Consider the following 18,854-nt stretch of genomic DNA (forward strand, 5'->3'; position numbering starts at 1 on the left):
CTTTAACTGACGCATGTTCCTGAGGAGGATGTCCCCAATTCGTTGATCATCACCTTTTAAATGGGCACTGGAGGGCCCTTCCCTGGATTAAAGGAACAAGAAGGTTTATAAATCCATGAGAATTCCACGGTAACATGTTGCGGTAGTCATTGTCCTTTCCCTCTGACACAGGGTGTGACTGTGTAGCTGGAGCTGGCCCCACGGCGATTCTCCTGTCTCTGTCTCCTTGCTGCTGGCTCTATAGGATCCATCACCACACCCAGCAGTCAGTCAGAATGACAAGGAATTTCCAGGTGGAAAGAACTTAACAGCAACAATGACTGCATTTCTCTAAATACGATGGTAACCAGGTGAAAACAGATTCCTTTCCTTTTTAACTTGCCCCTCTAGTCCCTTCTCTGGAATAGGATAGATAAAATGCATTGTTATTAAAGTTTATTCTATCTTGCCCAATAGGATTTTGAAATACATGTCAGTGACATAATGGCTGTTCTGAAGGAGGGACTTCCTGAGACAAGGGCTGGTGTCAAGGGTGGGTGCTTCCCAGGGAGAGTTCGGGACTCAGGGGCTGCTGGTCCAGGCCCCCAGCCAAGGAGCCAGCAGTGTGGGAGCCATGCAGGCGGAGGCTTCAGAAGGTGGGGTCTCCTGCGGAGGGAGGTAAGGAAATAGCACCATCTGCTGTACGGTACGGTTACCAGAGAGCCAGCCTCTGCTCCACCTCGTGCAGGAAGCCTCGATGGAACTCGTAGACGGGATCGATGTTGGAGAAGAGCAGGGTCATCAGGGCGGCAGGCATGGCGTCCTCCTTGATCACCAGACTTCGGAACCACTATGGGAGGAGTTTGGCCTGGTAAGAGGCTCAGCAGAGCTGTGACCTCATGACACCAGGCAAAGCTCCTCCAGTTTATAAGAAGAGCTTAAACCAGCATTCCACGTCCCCTCTTTATTGACTGTTTAATTTCCAAATACAAACAAGCCAATCCTAGGTCAGAGCTTTCAGACAGATACATTCTTAGCCTTACAGCGTCACGAAAACTGACATCAGATTTTAACATGACTTAGACATCGCGCTGGAAGGCAAGTAGAGCCAACAGAATTTACGTAAGTGGGTCTCAAGACTGCCAAAGATACTTCTCAGGGTGGCGCCTCTGTGTTTATACATAAAGCACATTAAGAAAATAAAAAATAATCAAGGACTAAGGTTCCATACCACAGTAATGACTTCTAAATCTTTCACATATGTTCGTTCTGTAGCGAGAATCTCCTTGGCTATGAAATAGGCCTTGTCTTCTGGCAGGTGCTGAAAGAGGCAGAGAGGAGCGTGAGCACACTTCTGGGGGACATGTTACCTTTCCACACGCAGGGAGAGCCCGAGGCTTGTAACATAGTATGCTTAAGCCAACCACATTTTAGAAACTCCTGCCATAATTCCTAGAAGGATTTATTGGAAAAGAAAGGTTGGTTTTATTGGTGTATGTGTACGCCTGAATATATGTTTGTATACTGTGTGTGTACAAGTTCATGCAGAGGCTAGAAGGGGCCACAGGATTTCAGTTACAAGAGCCACCCGATGTAGGTGCTGGAAACTGGTCCTCTGTAAAATCAGCAAGGACGCTTAACTACAGAGCCATCTCGCTTGCCTGATCTGCTTGTAAGTAAACACGTCCAATTAAGCCCAGCTACATTTCTCTCAACACGTCGTCCTCATTATATCACTGTATACCATTCCTTAGAAAAATAATTGCTATTCAAATATCAATATATGTGAACAGAACCGAAGCTTATTACTGGTTTTGCGGTGAAACTATGATCCTTTATCACTGCCATTGATGAAGCTGGTTAAAAGATAAGGAACCATGAGGAAATCATGAGTGTATGTTTAAACATGTATGTATGTGATGAAGGGCTGGAGAGACGGCACAGTGGTTAAGAGCTCTGACTGCTCTTCCAGAGGAAGGGGTTCAAATCCCAGCACTTACATGAGGGCAGACAACCACCTATGACTCCAGTCTCAGGAGACACCTGGTGGCTTCTCTGAGCACTGCATGCACATATATACATGCCACAAACGTATAATAAAAATAGATAAGAACATATGTGATTAAAATAATTAAACTTGGGCTGGAGATAAGGCTCAGCATAAAAATTTAAAAATTAAAAGAATAATTAAACTTAGCTCATAAAAGTAACAACAAAAACCTCCCGGTGTCTTTTGAGTGTGCCTATGACAAGGCGCTGAGCTGGCTGGCACACTTCCTGTGTGCAGAAGAGGACCCCAGGTCCACCTCCAGGCTCAGCTCTCAGCAGCTCCCTTTATGCTTGCTAGAACGGGACCCAAGATGAACCTGTCCAGGGGGTTCGTGAATCTCCATCAGGGCTCTGTCTAATGTGCAAACACAACACTCAAGTCAACGAGGGGCTGCAAATCACGGCAGAACACGGTCATGGAGAGCACAGGGTGGAAGTGCTGGAGGCTGCGATGAATGTGATCAGGCCACAGATTCACACGGAGTGGGTGGAGCGCCCGGGCCAGCAGACAGGACAAATGTCAAGGCACAGAAAGTGATGTGGGATAAAAAAGAGGGGGATGAAAGCAAGTCATCTGGCCTTTGCGGTTCCGGAGTGTTGGGTGTCAGTGTGTGTGCACTCTGATATGTGTGCATGCAGGATGCAAGCTGGCCTGGAGGGACAGACGGGAGTCTCAAGAGGCCTCTGCACAAGTCCAGTGAGATGGTGTTGGTGCGAATGTGATGTGTGACTGACAGACACAGCAAGAACGACTACAACAAATTCTGGCTCAAGTCAAGGGAAAGATCGGCAGTCACCGCCAGAGGGGGGAAGAGATTGAGGCAGTTCTGGGAGGAAGAACAGACTAAGTTTGCCCCAGGATAGCCTGCGATATGCTTCCCAAGCTGCATAAAAAGAAGCAAGGGGCCAAGGCGATCTCAATAAAGACCCGTGTTTGGGGATCACATCTTCTTTTCTGTGCCTGCTGTAGTTCAACACAGGCTGCAATATTCTCTCACGGTCCCTGGAATAAAGGAGTAATATGTGTGTGTGTGTGTGTGTGTGAGTGTGTGTGTGTGTGTGTGTGTGTGTGTGCTCATCTTATGTATCCTGGAGCTCATGGAACGCGGTGTCTTCTACCATCACAGACACACACCAGGGGCACTGCCAACATCCTGCAGAGTCAAGTCCTGCCATCCTCTCCCTGGTAGTCATGTTCAACATCTCCATCAGCTCTTCTCAAATGGCTGGGAGCAATGTTCCACCCCTTGGTCTCTTCATATTGTTCCTGGAGTGTGGTCTTTCTCTCCCAGAACAGCTCACCTTAGTTTTACAACCTTCCACAATGTGTGTGTGTGTGTGTGTGTGTTTGTATTCTGTGTCATAAAACTTATTTTTTTTAAATTCTAATCCAATGGCATCTTTAAAAAAAGTCTCATCTCTCCCTGGTTTGGTATACGTATGTCATGAACTTTCAGCAGTGAGAGCTGGGTTACTCCAGCCTTCCCCACAGCAGGACAGAGGTTCTCCTTGTCAGTTTTGCATAATTCTGCCCTTGGCCTGGGACAAACATGTCGGCGGAGATGACCTCTTCATGGCAATTATCTTTGTCTGAAACCCAAAAGCACACCCTAACTGTGCATGTGCTATAGAAACCGGGTCCAAAGCCCCAGACCAGCTCCTCACTGTGTGAAGAAAACCTATCTGAGCAGTCCCAAGAGCGTCAGTGGAAACTCTCTCTGCAGGTGCCACTGATGGCAACAGCCACCAACCGCCCTGCCCCTGTTCTAGAATGACCTAATCAGACCCAAGCAAGCTGACCCGCTGGCGAGAGACAGGTGGGGACAGCACCATCCACCCATCTTCGCCACCTGCCACCACGGGATAGCACCATTTCTCAGACCCACACAAGCACAAAGAGAAATGCGTCTGCCATCTTTTAGCAATCTTGCCTTCTGAATCCTGCTCATTTTCACCAGCCTCTATTAAAAAGGAAGAAAAAAAAACCCCTGCTCTACGTGAGGCCAGAGAAACAGCTCAGTGTTCAGAGCACTGGCTGCTCTTCCAGAGGACTCAGGTTCAACTCCCAGCCTCTACATGGTGGCTCACAACCACTGTAATTTCATTTCCTGGGGATCTGATGCTTTCTGTGCCTCTGTGGTCACTGCATGTATGTGGTAGACATACATACATACAAATGAAACACTCATATACATAAATACAATAAAAAAATGTCAAGTGGAAGGCAGTGGAACAAAGGGGAAGGTTGGCTCCTGCTCCCACCAGCAGGCGTGGAGGGCCATCCATTCCTTATTCCTCACAGTTGAGCAGCCAGATAAAAGTCCAACCAGGCCTGGGCATGGATGGGGCAGTGCAGCTCTAACTCATGCCCATAGGTACAACCAAAAGGGACAGATGCTGCCCAGTGTGAGTCTTCAAGACTGTCAACGGTGGCTTTGATTTCCGGTCAGGAGAGTAGGAGACTCTGATGGAAAGCTACCTTCAGGTAAGACTCCAGCTACTTCTGTGGGTCTGTGATGGACCTGGCAGTCTGTGCCCCTAGCTCAGCTCTGCTTGATTCTAGTTTTATTAGGTCCTCAGATATTTGCCTGTACAGTTGCCAGACCAGAGCGGAATCTCAGGGGCTGCTGCGGATCTACCTCCATCTTCGGTTAAGCAGCTACCACCTCCTGGAAGGCATGTATCAGTGAAGGCTAGAGGTGACCTTAACCCACAGGGCCTGGGAAGGGTGTTGCTTTCAGGTTGTATCATGATGACTGGACACCTTCTCTTAGGATTATACACTGTGAGCTCAACTATCTCAGATGAAGAATCAACTAGCTTTCTTGTTTTGTTTTGATAATATGGTAACGTTAACATCCAGTGTTAAAAAGTTTCCTCAATCCACTTTTTTCTGTACCAAGGAAATAATGAAATAGATTATTAGGTTTCCAAAATAAATAAAAATGGCCATAAGACAATTGTGTTCATGCCAAACACAAGTGGCCAATGAAGTAGGAGTGATCACACCGCAGCTGATCCTAGTCCTGCCAGTAGGCCACCTCTTGCCTGCAGGCCTCCAGGATAGCCACCTAGTAGACAGCTCCCTCATCTGGTTCAAAGGCCTTCTCCCAGGGAACGTGGGGTCCCAGAGGATCCCTGGGCACAGAGAAGGGAGTGGCCTGTCTCACAGTGTGCGGAAATGGGCCTTGCCCTCCCTGCCAAGGCGTCTCAAATGTCCCACGGGCCTCACTCCTCTCTGGGTAATTAGCCTAAAATCTTGCTATCATTTGCATTTGGACTGTTCCTGAAAGGCCGACATGTTGAAATACTTGGTCTCCTATTTGGCAATATGGGAAAGTGGTGAACTTCAGGTGGGACCCAGTGGGGGCAGGAAAGTCCCCAAAGGGGCTAGTGGGGTGCGGTCCTGCTTCTCTTTCATGTCCCGGCCGTTCCACCACGAGCTCCTATCAAGTCAGCTTCTCTGGGGCCCAGCCAGCAGGGTAGCAGACCAGGGGCTAAAACCACCCACACTGTGAGACAAAATAAAATTTGTGTCTTCATAATCGACCTGTCTCAGGTGTTCCTGTTACAGTGAGAGACAGCAAATACAAACAGGGAACACAGGCGCTGCAAGGAAGACAATTTTCTGTGATGGTGCTGAGACAACTCCAGGCTGGCTACCTTAAGGCAAACTGGTTGTCCCTGGCACCTAGGAGTAAGTGGGATCTTCTGCTTGGTCCTTCTCTACTGGACATTCCAAACGTGCCCTCACTACAGAGACCTATAGGAACACCATGTCATGTCACATCACAAAGCCCAGGACCCCCCACCTCAGGCACTCTCTCTAAGGTTGGCCAGGTCCCTTTATCATCCAGGAAGTCTCTGAGAAGAGAACTTCTTGAGCCCCAACCAACCTTTCTTTTGCAACGGGATCTCCAAGTTACTTACCTATAAGGAAGGAGAAAGGAAGGAACGGGTAGGAGCGAAACGTAAGGGGACAGGCAGTGACCCCTGCAGGGAATTAGCCTGCCTCTTTCCCACTTGTCTTAGGGATCCACTAACACTCGGAACCATGGACGCCAAAACGGCCTGTTACCCAAACAAGGGAAAGTGTGTTTACACGGAGCTCTGACTTCTAAGAATAACAGTGTCTCAGAAAGGGGTTCTGTTGATGTTCTGCCCGGGGCTTATGGGGTGTGTCTTTTCCTGGCCACCCCGGGGCTCCCCGGTAAAGGTTTGCATCCATTAGCACCGTCTCAAGAGTGGCCCACCTTGTGTTTCTGCTCTTCTTGGTTGTCCGTCCTGGCTGTACTGAGGACAGGGCTGAGAACAGGGGACGGGCCCTGCTCAGTTGTGCTCAGAGAGGCCTGAAGCTCAGGGCTCTGCCTCAGCTGGCTCTTCGGGCTGGAGGGAGAAGGCTGAGGGCTATCCACAGAAAAGCCTGGAAACGAACGAAGTAGGGTGGAGCAAAAATGAGAGCAGCTGTGAGGTCGGCCTCCCTCGCGCTAGACTGCAAACCTCGTGCTGCAATAGCTTTTATGGAGAACGTGCGTGGTCTGTCACCTGCACTCCTAGACACGACACCAAAGGAAGCGTGGTGATGGCTATTCTGCCCAGTATCAGAGACCAGCACGTGATGTGACTCCTCCTGGCCCCGAGTTGTGTTTCTAGGGGCTTCTTTCTGGGTAATCACACACCACAGGCCTGTGCAGCAAGGCTCCGCGGAGGCCAAGGATGGCAGAGGCCCGTGCCTCACATGCTGCCTGCCTGGCAGGCACACCGAGGTTTTCGCCTGTGTCACTACTGAGTCATTACAAAGCTGAATACATAATGCTGCTCATTTCACAGTTCCGTCTTCTAGTTGCTCACCTTTTCACTAACGAGTGTTTATTTTTCTTCCTGTTGGTTTCTCATACCAAAATAAGAGACTAGTCCTTAACTCCTCTCCTTATTAAAACAGTATTTGCTTTTGAATAGCCTAGAATTTCAGCCAGCTTCCTAGGAGGTCAATGATGAAGCATAATTCACCTGACAATTTATAATACTGAAATTTCCTTAGGAGGCAGAGGCAGGATGATCATGAATTTAAGGCCAGCCTGGGCAACAAAGTAACATCCTGTCACACATATAAAAAAGGAAAATTCCCTAATTTCTTGTCGAAGGATTCTCATATTTCCCTATGGGAAATCAACAATTATTAAATGCCAAATTTAGAGATACATTTAAATGTACCTCCTTACCCTCTTGCTTCCATATCCTGAATGCCCGGATGACAGACAGACTGCACTGTAACTTCAAATGGGGTATTGTTCAGGTGAAATTCAAATGCAATTAGAAACTCCGGACATTTTTCCTAACTATAACTATTAAGTGCCCGAGTCCCCTGGTTTCAGGGACGCCACAGTACCTGGCCTCCCCCCTCCACCCCTTTCAAAGGAAGATCCTCATAGTCTGTAGCGACCAGTTTATAAGACTAAGCCTTGGTTATTGAACTTAAAGATCCCAAATGAGAACAGGAGCACAGACGGCCACAGGCCCTGGGCAGGGCAGCCTCTGGTGTGCCAAGCTGGAGCAGAGAAGGTCCTTATTTTCACATTGACAAAGTCAGCAGCCGCAAGGACCTCGCCTGCTGCCGGGGAGTTTGAAGGCGCTCTGATAGCGTTCTGATAGAGCTCTGCTCGGAAATGGTTGACAAGTCATAGCTGAAGGCAGGAGAAAGCATTTATTGACATAGAAAACCTAGACGATGTTACTATATGAAAGTTTAACAACCAGTTTATTAAAATTTGCTTTATTACATATTTAAACATGCTAGACAACATTAGTGAAGAAAAGTTGTGTCTGCCGCTGCATTCCAATCAGAGTGGAGCCGACCTCCCCTGGTGCCCTCAACTGTGCGCTATTCCCTATGTGGAGCACATCCCAAAGATGCACCAGTTAAGGGCTATGCTTCAAGCTCTTTGTTGCTGGTAAGTCAGAACTGCATGAGGTTCTTTTATGAAATTAAAATTCAGAGAAAATCTAGAAGCTATATCTAACTTACACTTTATGCTGTTTAAAATATAGTTGTGATGCTTTACATTCAATTATAAAAACAAAATCAAAGACCACATTTTAGAGCCAAGAGATGGTGGTGCATACCTTTAATTCCAGCACTTGCGGAACTAGAGACAGGAGGATCTCTGAGTTCGAGGCCAGTCTGAACTATAGAGTGAGTTCTTGGACAGTTACAGCTACATAGAGAAACCCTGTCTCAAAACAAAACAACCCCCCCCCCCCGCAAAACAAACAAACAAAAACCAAAAAAACAAGAAAAGGATACCTAGGCTACCATCCACAATCCCTGAAAAGCCGGGTAACAAGGAGGACCCTAAGAGAGACATGCTTGAATGCCCTGGAAAAGATAAGATCTCCTGAATAAATTGGGAGTGCAAGAGGGAAGGTAGGGGGAAGGGGGGAGAGGAGAACAGAAGGGAATATGGGATGGTTGAGTTGGGAGAGGGACAGAGAGGGAGAGCAAGGAAATCTTAATAGAGGGAGCCATTATGGAGTTAGGGAGGAATCTGATGCTATGGAAACTCCCAGGAATCCACAAGGATGACCCCAGCTAAGACTCCTAGCAATAGTGGAGGGTACCTACACTGGTCCTCCCCTGTAATCAGATAGATAACCACCCTAATTGTCATCACAGAACCTTCATTCAGTAACTGATAGAAGTAGATGCAGAAATCTATAGCTAAGTACTGGGCCGAGCTCCCAGAGTCCAGTTGAAAAGAGGGAGGAGAGATTATATGAGCAAAGGGGTCAAGACCATGATGAGACAGCTCACCTGAGCTAGTGGAAGCGCCCTGACTCTGGACTGACAGCTGGAGAACCTGCATGGGACCAAACTAGGTCCTCTGAATGTGGGTAACAGTTCTGTGGCTTAGGCAGTCTGTGGGGCCACTGGCAGTGGGACCAGGATTTATCCCCAATGCATGAACTGGCTTTTTGGAGCCCATTCCTTATGGAGAGACACCTTGCTCAGCTTCGATTTGGGGGAGTGGGGATGGGCTTGGTCCTACTGCGACTTGATATGCCAGACTTCACTGACTCCCCATGGGAAGCCTCACCCTTTCTGAGGAGTGGATGGGAGCTGGGTGGGGGGAAAACGGAGGAGAGGAAAACGGGAACCGTGGTTGGCATGTAAAAACTCTTTAAAAGTTTTAAAAAAAAACCTTTTTAAATAAAAAAAATTAAAAAACTAAACAACAAAAAGGAAAACCGTAAAAATAACCCCCCCCCCAAAAAAAACAAGAGACTACCACTTTACCCATGTCTCTAATGCTCCTCATAGCATCACACTTGAAGATATTAAGTCTAGAGAAAGTTCTAGGGGACAATTAAAAAGTTCCTGGACTACAAAGCAATACAGAGCACGGGCCAGCCTGCAATCCTAACAATTATAAGTCAGCTGGGCTCCACAGCAAGCCCCATCTCAAAACAAAACAAAACACACTCCCCGCTCCTCAGAACAAATCTAAAACCAGACAAAACAAAATGGGCTACCATAAAGGCTGGAAGGATGGTTTGGTGGTTAAGAGCATTTGCTCCTGTTCCAGAGGACCCAGGCTTGGTTCCCAGCACCCACATGGTGGTTCACAACTGCCTGTAACACCTGCTCCAGTGGATCTGATGCCCTATTCTGACCCCTGTGGGCACCATGCAGGCATGTAGGGCATAGATATATACATGCAGGAAAAACATTCATAAACATAAAAATAAATCTTTTTGAAAAGAATGTCACAAAATTGGACATTTTTAGTAGCAGGATGTGCGGAACATGCAGAATGGTGTGCTTTAGGCACCATCAAACAATGCACTTCAGGGATGTTGGTAGGGTCAGCAAGGAATGTGCAGCCAATGTGATGGAAACAGCCATGAAGGCAGGAGATGCACTGCCAGCAACCGGCCTTTTAGTAAGCACCCTATAAAGAGGGGAGACTCCACTTTGGAATGGATTAGGGTTAGTGTAAACTACTTTTGGTTTTATGGCAGTTAAAAATCACTTGATATTATCACTGTATATATTTTATATATTATAAAAGTTATCAACTCAAAATTTAGTGAATAGTCCACAAGGTGCCCTGAATTTATTTTTACAGTTAAACTTGTGAGAGAAAAATTTCTAAATTATTCTTGAAATTATACAAATAAAGACCATCAGGTGTTAAATAATCTGGGTCTGGGACTTAGTAGAATACTTCTCCAGCACTTGCAAGGTCCTCAATTTGACCCCCAGCAAACACACACCCACACACTCCACCACTGCCACTACTCTACCAAAAACTATGAGGAAATGTTTTCTCAAGTAACTGGCAATAAACATAAAGTTTGTCTAAACGTGAGTGTGGTGTGTCTTCTGAGCTCCGTCAGCACAGTGGTGTCTGTCCTGGCAGCACTTTCAGCTGGCGCCACCATTGTACACAGCGTGTGTGTGTGTGTGTGTGTGTGTGTGTGTGTGTGTGTGTGTGTGTGAGCGCGTGTGCACGCACGTGCATGTATGCATGTTGAAGGGTGGCTAGCCAGGATGCTTTCTGGAAGTGACAAAGACAGCATGAAGTCAGTGCCATTCAGGTTCTGCCACTCAGTGTTCCCTGGCGTGAAAGACAATTGGCCTAACAGTTCTTCCATTGAAAGCCCTCCCATTACTGAGACATACTTTTGTTTTATAGATAGCCTCCACAAGTAGCTCAGGCTGCCCTCCAAACTCCCTGATCTTCTTGCTTCTACTTCCAGAGTATTGGAATTACAGGTGTAAAAAGAATGCATGGCTGAAGTTGTCTTAAGTATAGTTTTATGTGCTATGTAATGTTTTATGGTAGAAACACCGAAGTTCCTCTCATCGGCAGTAGCGAGAGTAAATCAGTATTGTGCTGAGCCATGGAATCCGTTAAAAAACTCACTCATCCCCAGCTCTTGACGTATATGCCCACACTCAGAGAACACTCAACCCTCCTGCTGTCGTGTGAAGGACCAACTTTAGCTGCAGAGAAGGGATTCTTCAGTTAACAGCAGCTCTGAACTCCACATTTCTGTGGGGACAGATCCCACGGTCCACTGGGAGACGCTGCTGCACCAGGCTGGAGGTGGGGGTGTCATTGAACATTCTCTCAGAGGTACAAACTTGCCGTCACAGGGCACTTAACACTTACTTCAAACTGTCAGCAGTCAGCCTTTCTGGCAGGTGGTTTATCTCCTTAGACTTCTCAAAGTACATCTGATGAATTTTGAAATGTTATTTAAATTCTTTTGTGCTTACCTTCACTTTTCCTTCAAGACAATTGCTTTTGTTCATCTAACTAGAGATGGAAGATGATGAAAAAGGACTTCACATTTAGAGAGAAAAGAAAATGTTACTTTTATTTCATACCTTTAAGTTCTTTTTAAGAACTCTTTAACAGTCTTGAACATATTTGCCTCACAGCACAGCATCGGATCCTAGTCAGCAAAACTTAAGGTCAAGTTGAAGGTTAATTTGAGTCTAAGAAGCACAAGGGAGAGAAACTATGGCTTGAATGGTAGACTGTCAGTTTCAGAAAGGAAGAACCCCCCGCCCACCCCAACTGACTGCATGATGCAAAAAGGTAAATGGGCATTTGATGAGTTCACAAACACTGTTTCTGGCTTTGCTACCAGGCGAGTGTCATGATCCACTTTTACAATCAGAATCTGGTTGAAAACAAGCAGAAGGTGGCGGAATCATTAACAGTGCCTCCCTACCTTGATGAGGAGATAAGGAAGACAAGGACTTTCTTCCCAATGGTCACTATGGCTTTATGAGTCAGCCCCACCAGGCCTGCAGCCCAGAGCCAACAGCCCTTTGCCGCTCCAGTACTGCCCCCAGCAGCCTTTTCAGAACCACACCAGGGTGCTCACTATCCCAGTGGCAGGTGTGCCAGACCCCCTACGAGGACGTGGAAGCCACCACCAACTGCCAGGATCAACCTGAAACAGCTCCAGTGTCTACCTATCCTGTATTAGCGCTGTGACCATGATGGTGTGTGGCTCTCAACTTTGTTCACGAGAATGTCACAAGAGAAAACAATAAAGCTGCAGAAACCATCGAGGTAGCTGGATCTTCCTTCAGGCTGTCAAGAAATCAGACTGAAGCAACAGACAGTGGGCTGAAGGCGTGCTCCACCTGGGAAGAAGGGGGTTTTATTACTAGAACTGGACAGACTGCCACGGACAAAATACACGCACACTTGCGTGACGTCAGTGAGACTCATTACTTGAGCAAGTAAGTGAATTCCAACAAAAAACTGGTAATCCCGTGGCCAACAAAGTCAGAGTTCCCCAACGTGACCTGGTAGAACGTCCTGGCAAATGCACCCAGGGGACAGCAGTGAGAGCCGAGCCTGAGGCGGACTCTCCTGTAGCTCATGTCAGGCAATTTCATGCTTGTTGGGGCTTAACACTGCACAGAACACCAACTTAAGTTATTTAATTACAGAGGGGAGGGAGGAGGAGGGGAAGGGGAGAAGAGGCACAGCACTGCCAGGTTATGTGGTTTACTCCTGCACATAGACTTTGCTAGTTTCATTTTAGTGGAACGATTCTTGGGTGGGGGAAGGGTATAGCTTACTGGCAGAGCATTTACCTAACAGGTATGATCAGGTCTAAAACAGAAAACAAACCCCTCCAGATCCAAAAACATACTTTTGCCTAAAACCTTTAGAGCCTGTGACAAGTCAAATATAGTGAGTCTACTGAGTAAGTCTCATCAGAAGTGGCAGAGTTTGCCAGGCAGTGGTGGTGCACGCCTTTAATCCCAGCACTCGGGAGGCAGAGGCAGGCAGATCTCTGTGAGTTCACAGCCAGCCTGGTCTACATGAGCTAGTTTTGGGACAGACTCCAAAACTACAGAGAAACCCTGTCTCAAAAAACCAAACCAAACCAAACCAAAACAAATCAATCAAACAAAAGTAAGGACCTCGCTGGCTTTACCATCTCCATCTGATGGGGCGCTGGTGGTACACAAAGCCCCGAGCCAGAACACAGCAGCTCATTTATGTCAGTTTTCTCCCTAGAAACCCACACACTAGGTCATCACTTCATTCATGTGCAGCAGGTGCTGGACAGTCAAGGTGTCGGCAGGGAGTAGGCCTGTGCGACAGGAGACCTGAGTTCCTGAGACTAGTCTCTTTTCTGTAAGAGGTGACTGCCACCACGGACTGTCTCCCATAAGTGCTGTTGCCCAGGCTCTGTTCTGTGGAGAGAGACAGAGGCTGGACTCTGGGGGCCTAATCACTGGTGCCTGGACCTGTGACTCTGTACTCCCAACACCTCAAAGAGTCAAAGTGTTTCTGGCCACTGCTGCCCAGAAGGTGGCAACAAGGTCCCTGAGCCCCCCAAGGATGCAAGGGGCCAGAAAAGTATGGACCTCTTAGCAGAAAGCAGAAAACCTGTTAGATGAATGGGAAGTTCAAGTCTGTAGCTGGAGAAAAACCTGCTTGAGACCACTGAGCTCTAGGGAGTAAGCACTGCACTCCGGGACAGGTCTCGTCCCTGTGGGAGCACACTGAAAAGATGTCCTAGTGCTCAGCTGTCGGGGTCAGCAGCACTTCCTGCGCAGTGTGCTCGACACTGAAGGTGGCAGGTTGAGGCTTGCGCCTTCAAGTGTGGCACGTGGTCTAAGCACACTGCACAGGCTCCTCCATCTCCTCTGCCACACTGGCCATGTTAACCATATCAGACAACAACAGAAAGGTATTGAAAGAATGCTAAGACAGAGGAAGCAAGATGCTACACCCAACCGCTGGCTGGCCTTCAATACAGATATCACTACCCACAGCCACAGCAATGCAATCTATGCAAGCACCACGCAGCCTGTTTGGTGCTCAGGAGCCCATGAAAGAAACACCAGTGAAGGTTTGCATAAATACATGCTTGTTTCAAGGATTAATTTAATATGTGAAATAATCTGCAACCTATATAAATCAAAACTCTTAAATAGAGGGAAAGAAAGCTAAAAAGCCCATTTAAAAATTCGTAGGAAATATTTCCTCATTTTATTGAATAAACAATTAAAAATTGTCAGTACATATCTGCAAATTTATAAATGGTGATTTCAATAGAAAACAGATTTGATAAGTACCACAAACCAGACAATCGAAATGTCTCTTTAAAGCATCAACAAGTTCGAATGCATAAAGAAACCCCAGCTCCACTTCTCTCCATTTTCTAGAAGAATCAATGTATACGCTTTCACCCAGAAGACAGAGCTTTGTGCACTAGTGGACACTGGCGTTGGCGACTTCAAGGAAGGAGGTAACACCTGCCATCTGCAGCGGTGTCTTTTGCATAAGTAGCCCTGCGACAAGAGCCAAAGTGAGACCATGGCAGATGCAAAGCCATGGACTTGAGAACAAACATTAACCACTGAATACTACACTGATAATGAAGTAACTGTTCCAGTAATGAACTTTCTGCTGTTCTAGGAACTGGAGGGAATGAGTGTACTGTGAAGATCTACAGGAACTATCAGCATCAACTGGCACATGAACACATTAAGAGTTAAGAACATGTGTGTGCACATTGCTGTGTTGTCATAACCACAGTGAGGGTGACACAATACAATCATTACTCAGGCAGAACAGGGGAGATTACATGAAAAAATGAACATATACCTGTGCACGAAAGCCATCGGAAAGGATGGAATCACTGGGCATGTCAATAGTTTTCATGTTACATTCCTGGATGTGCTAGTGCCCATCCCTTGGTCATTTGCACTAAATAAAACACAAGTGCTAATGAAGACAGGGCATTCTAATCTAATGCCAGACATAACGCCTCTGCTGTGTAAAAAGGCACATGGCCGTACCTAATGGATCAGAAGCCTATGCAGTGCAGAACCCTACCCATCTCTAGTATGAATAGTCTCGCTGCCATGTAAGTATTGTTAGTCTTCAAATATTCACGTGGCTTATATAAAATACTGAGACTTTGGGATGTTAAATATAAAAATAGACTTGGTAACTAATAAAAATGTATCTAAAGCAGAGTACATTGTTAGAGGTGGACTTAATGGTTAGAAAAGATACTGCTTGATGGTGGCCTTGTACTGCAGGGGACAGCCACAGCCTTGTTCCCTATAAACACTGACAGACTGGTTACTATTATTTACACAGACAGACCTGACCACTGTTACCTTTCTGCACGGACACACTGGCTGTGACAGCTTTCTACCTGGGTTTCCTTTCTACCCATCCTAAAGGTCACGAGGACAGCCTTGACAGGAACCTATGCCCTTTAAGAAGTTCTGGACATACTCACTGGAAAACTCACTCTGAGGAGCTGTTCCAGACCAGGACATGCTGCTCAAGGCTATGAACTCACCTCCCTCAGTCTCCGCATCCTTCCCAGCCACTGGTTACATGGGCCACACCCCCACATTGCAGCCACTGATGACACAGGCAGGCAAACCAAAGAAAGGCTCAGTGCGCATTCTGGGCTGAGTGGCTTCCGGCCAAACTGCAGCTTCTCCCAAGGTGAGAGCGGCACCGTAGCTCAAGAGCAGCGAGGAGAGGAGATCTGTGACAGCTATGGTGCCCTGGGCTCTAGGAGGGGAGGTCAGGCCAGTGTGAACAGGAACTCAGAAGAAGGCACAGCTGAGGAAGTAGCAACACTCCATTAAAAGAAACTTGTTTAAAATTTCTCCACATTATGCCAAAAAGTGACCCTGTACTAGTGCCACCCATAGAGTACTGGGACGCCAGGCTCGTACCAAAGCTGCCTTGCTCCTTGTCCACTGGAGGTCATGTCATGTGGGGCTACAGAAACTGGTATCATACCTGGCTGGCCTCCTGGGTACCAGTCCAGGCTTTGGGACCAGAGGCAGCATCACTCATCTGGCTTTCCCTATAGGGCACACCCTAAAAATAGGGGATGACTGAAACATAACAAGCAGACATAGAAAGCAGGCCATGTCTGTCTCCTGGCTTGAACAGTCAAACACTAACTGTCTTGTCACTTTTTGAGACAGGATCTCACCATGTAGCCCAGGCTGGCCTTAACTCAAGAGCCTCTTTCCTCCACTTCCAAAATGCTAGGATTGCAGGTGTGCGCCATGCCCAAGCATGCTGAAGATCACTGGGTAATTTAAGTACATTCTCAGCATTGGGTTATAGCAGGGAACTATCATTTTATACGATAATGAGTGTGTAGGCTCATGTAGAGTGTACCTTGTGTTTTAGAAATACTTTCAGAATTCTAAAGATATAATAAGCTTCTTTAAAATGCTACAGTCCCAATTGGAAAAGGCAAAGGACGGCAGTAAACACCTATAATCCCAACACCGAGGAGACTACAGCAAGAAGATCACAAGCCCAAGGCCTGCCCGGGCAGCTAAACAAGAGCGTGCCTCAGCATAAGCGGTAACAGCAGACTGGATAGAGCTGGTGGTAGGCAGAACTGCAAAGAGCCCAGGTTCAACACCCAACACTGTAGACAAACTAGAAGAAAAGAGACAGAGTAGGTGTGCCAGATACCAGCAATGCTGATGCGGGCGGGGACTGAAAGGGGAGACAAGGTTTATTATACTTCTTTTGGTTTTGAATATTTTGAAAACATCCCCCATGAAGGAATTATCTACAGAAAGTGAGGTTCCATTAGTAGAAATAAAAAAAAAACCAACAAAATTCACTTTATAGGGGGCCTAACAGATGATGGTGACAACAGACTTCACTGTGACTCTCTAAGGGAAGAGTGTGGAAAACTGACTTAGAGGAGGAGGTCCTTGCCTGTCTGAAGGGAACGACCCTTTCCATCAGCACTAGCTTTACCATGAAGTAGTCACCCAAGCCTGGTAGTAGAGTCAGCTCTACCTCTCCTATACTTGACCTGCTATGAGGGTGGGCTTGCTTAGAAAACAAATGAGTGTTGAGTTCAACCCTCAGCACCTCACAAACTGGATGTGTGATAGCAGGTACGCTTGTAATCCCAGTGTTCTAGATGTGGAGGTAGAGGGCCAAGATATCTTTGGCTAGATAGCCTTGGATACAGGGTCTCAGAAAATAAGACCAATCAGCCAGCCAAAAATCACGAATGACAACCTGGCTGCTTCACAGCATTAATGAGTGCACTGGGTAAGTGGCAATGAGGGAGCAGGGTTGTCTTCAGCAACCATGCGAATACTAAGGTTCAAGAACAGTTTAAAGATGATACATACTAGTTCTTCCCCAAACACAAATCCAAGGCTTACTCTGGGAATGAAACACTGGGAGAAGACCAGCTTCTGAAGCACTTCTGCTCTAAGCAGCACCCCACCTCTACGAAAAAAGGGGACAGAATAAACAATAACTAAACACACAGCAAGCACTGATTGACTGGACCAACAGAAGAGACTGCAGCTTACAAGTCTAAGGGAATTACAAAAATGAAAATTATGGCTGGGCAGAGTTTATGTTCCCAGCATTTGTGAGGTTGAGACAAATATATTGCTATGAGTTCAAGGCTAGCTTGGGCTACATGAGTTCTAGGTCAGCCTGGGCTACACAGTAAAACCTTGTCACAGAAACCAAAAGAAAAAAAAAAAAGGATACATTTAGCCACAACCACCTTGCTATAATCTGAACAATACAATAAGAAAAGACAGATGCCCACAGTGCCTCAAAGGCTAGCACTGTTATTCCATCCTAGCACAGAACCTGAATGGATGGTTAAAGTTCCCAGAGGAGGCTGGAGGTGGATCTCAGTGATGAGACACTTACCTAGCATGTTCAAGGACCTGGATTCACACCAGAAAAAATGATTTCCACAGGACATTTTGAGAAGAAAATGAAACTTGCAATGTGTATTGCACTGCTATATAAGATCACAAAGGACCACCACCAAACCAACCAAATGCACGATAACTCCTAGTCACCTGCGGGCCTGTGGACCAGGCACACATAACCGAGTCTGGCCAGGACAGATTAGGGTCAGCACTTATGAGATCCTGGCTCTCATGTCAGTGGCTTATCCTGTCTGTACCATGAACATCAGTTCTGTCCTTCAGAGTACTTTGGAACAGGGAGTCCTCCACATAACACCAATCAGGTCTACCTCAGCACATGCTCACTGGGCCCTTGCTGCTTTGGGGAAGGGCCATGTCTGCAACAATATCTACTGGAAATAGCTAGCGATGTATAATACAGACTCATGCAACCCAACATCACTCCTAGAGAGAGGATTCAAATTCTAGTACATCCTGAGGCATTTTTTATGTTCTAATCATTTTAAACAAACAACTGGCTATGTCACTAAAAGAAATGACTCTCCTGCACTAGCTCATGTTATGACCTTCAAAGCTCACTTGTGGATCTGGCTCTGCTCGGCCACAACCACAGCGCCTACTGCACCTGTACTTAAGATGAACAGAGGGAATCAAAGCAGCTCACACTTTCACAGGGGCTTTTAGACCAGTACCTCTGCAAGCCTGCTCTAAACACAGCATGGCTGGTGGCACCAGTGAAGTCCCAGGACCACCTCTGCATCCAGAAGGCTATAGTCTCCATTGTCCCTCCGGGGTTAGAATGCGTTCAAGGCATCCTGCAGAGATTTTATACACAGCGCTGGCTGCACAAACTAAACAAAACCTACATGCTAACTGGTCGTGGGAAGCATGGGTCATTTTAAAAGCAGCACCAAGGGGCATGACACACAATCTATTACAGACGAACAGAACCTGAACCGCATAATATTAAAAATGTATAGCACCAGTTTTTACTTGAATTCAAAGCAGGTGTCAAAAACGCCAATGCTGCAGAGGCCAATTCCTCAGTCACTACAGGGAATGGCTGAAAACGCTCCTCTAATTTAGA

General features: G+C 46.7%; 1 protein-coding gene across 2 annotated transcripts in view; it reads right to left on the reverse strand.

Moving 5' to 3' along the window:
- The window catches only part of Farp2 (FERM, ARH/RhoGEF and pleckstrin domain protein 2), a 110,120-nt gene that overhangs the window by 16,749 nt on the left and 74,517 nt on the right, over positions 1-18,854 (reverse strand). For both annotated transcript variants that reach the window (XM_050125941.1, XM_050125942.1), the window contains 4 exons: positions 6,282-6,451; positions 1,211-1,300; positions 696-829; positions 1-82 (listed from right to left, as the gene is read on the reverse strand). In XM_050125941.1, coding sequence (XP_049981898.1) covers positions 1-82; positions 696-829; positions 1,211-1,300; positions 6,282-6,451 — 476 coding nt within the window. The remainder of the gene's footprint in view (positions 83-695; positions 830-1,210; positions 1,301-6,281; positions 6,452-18,854) is intronic.

This window comes from Alexandromys fortis, unplaced genomic scaffold (genome assembly GCF_014885135.2).
Source record: "Alexandromys fortis isolate MF-2015 unplaced genomic scaffold, M_Fortis_MF-2015_v1.1 scaffold_254, whole genome shotgun sequence".
Lineage (NCBI taxonomy): Eukaryota > Metazoa > Chordata > Mammalia > Rodentia > Cricetidae > Alexandromys > Alexandromys fortis.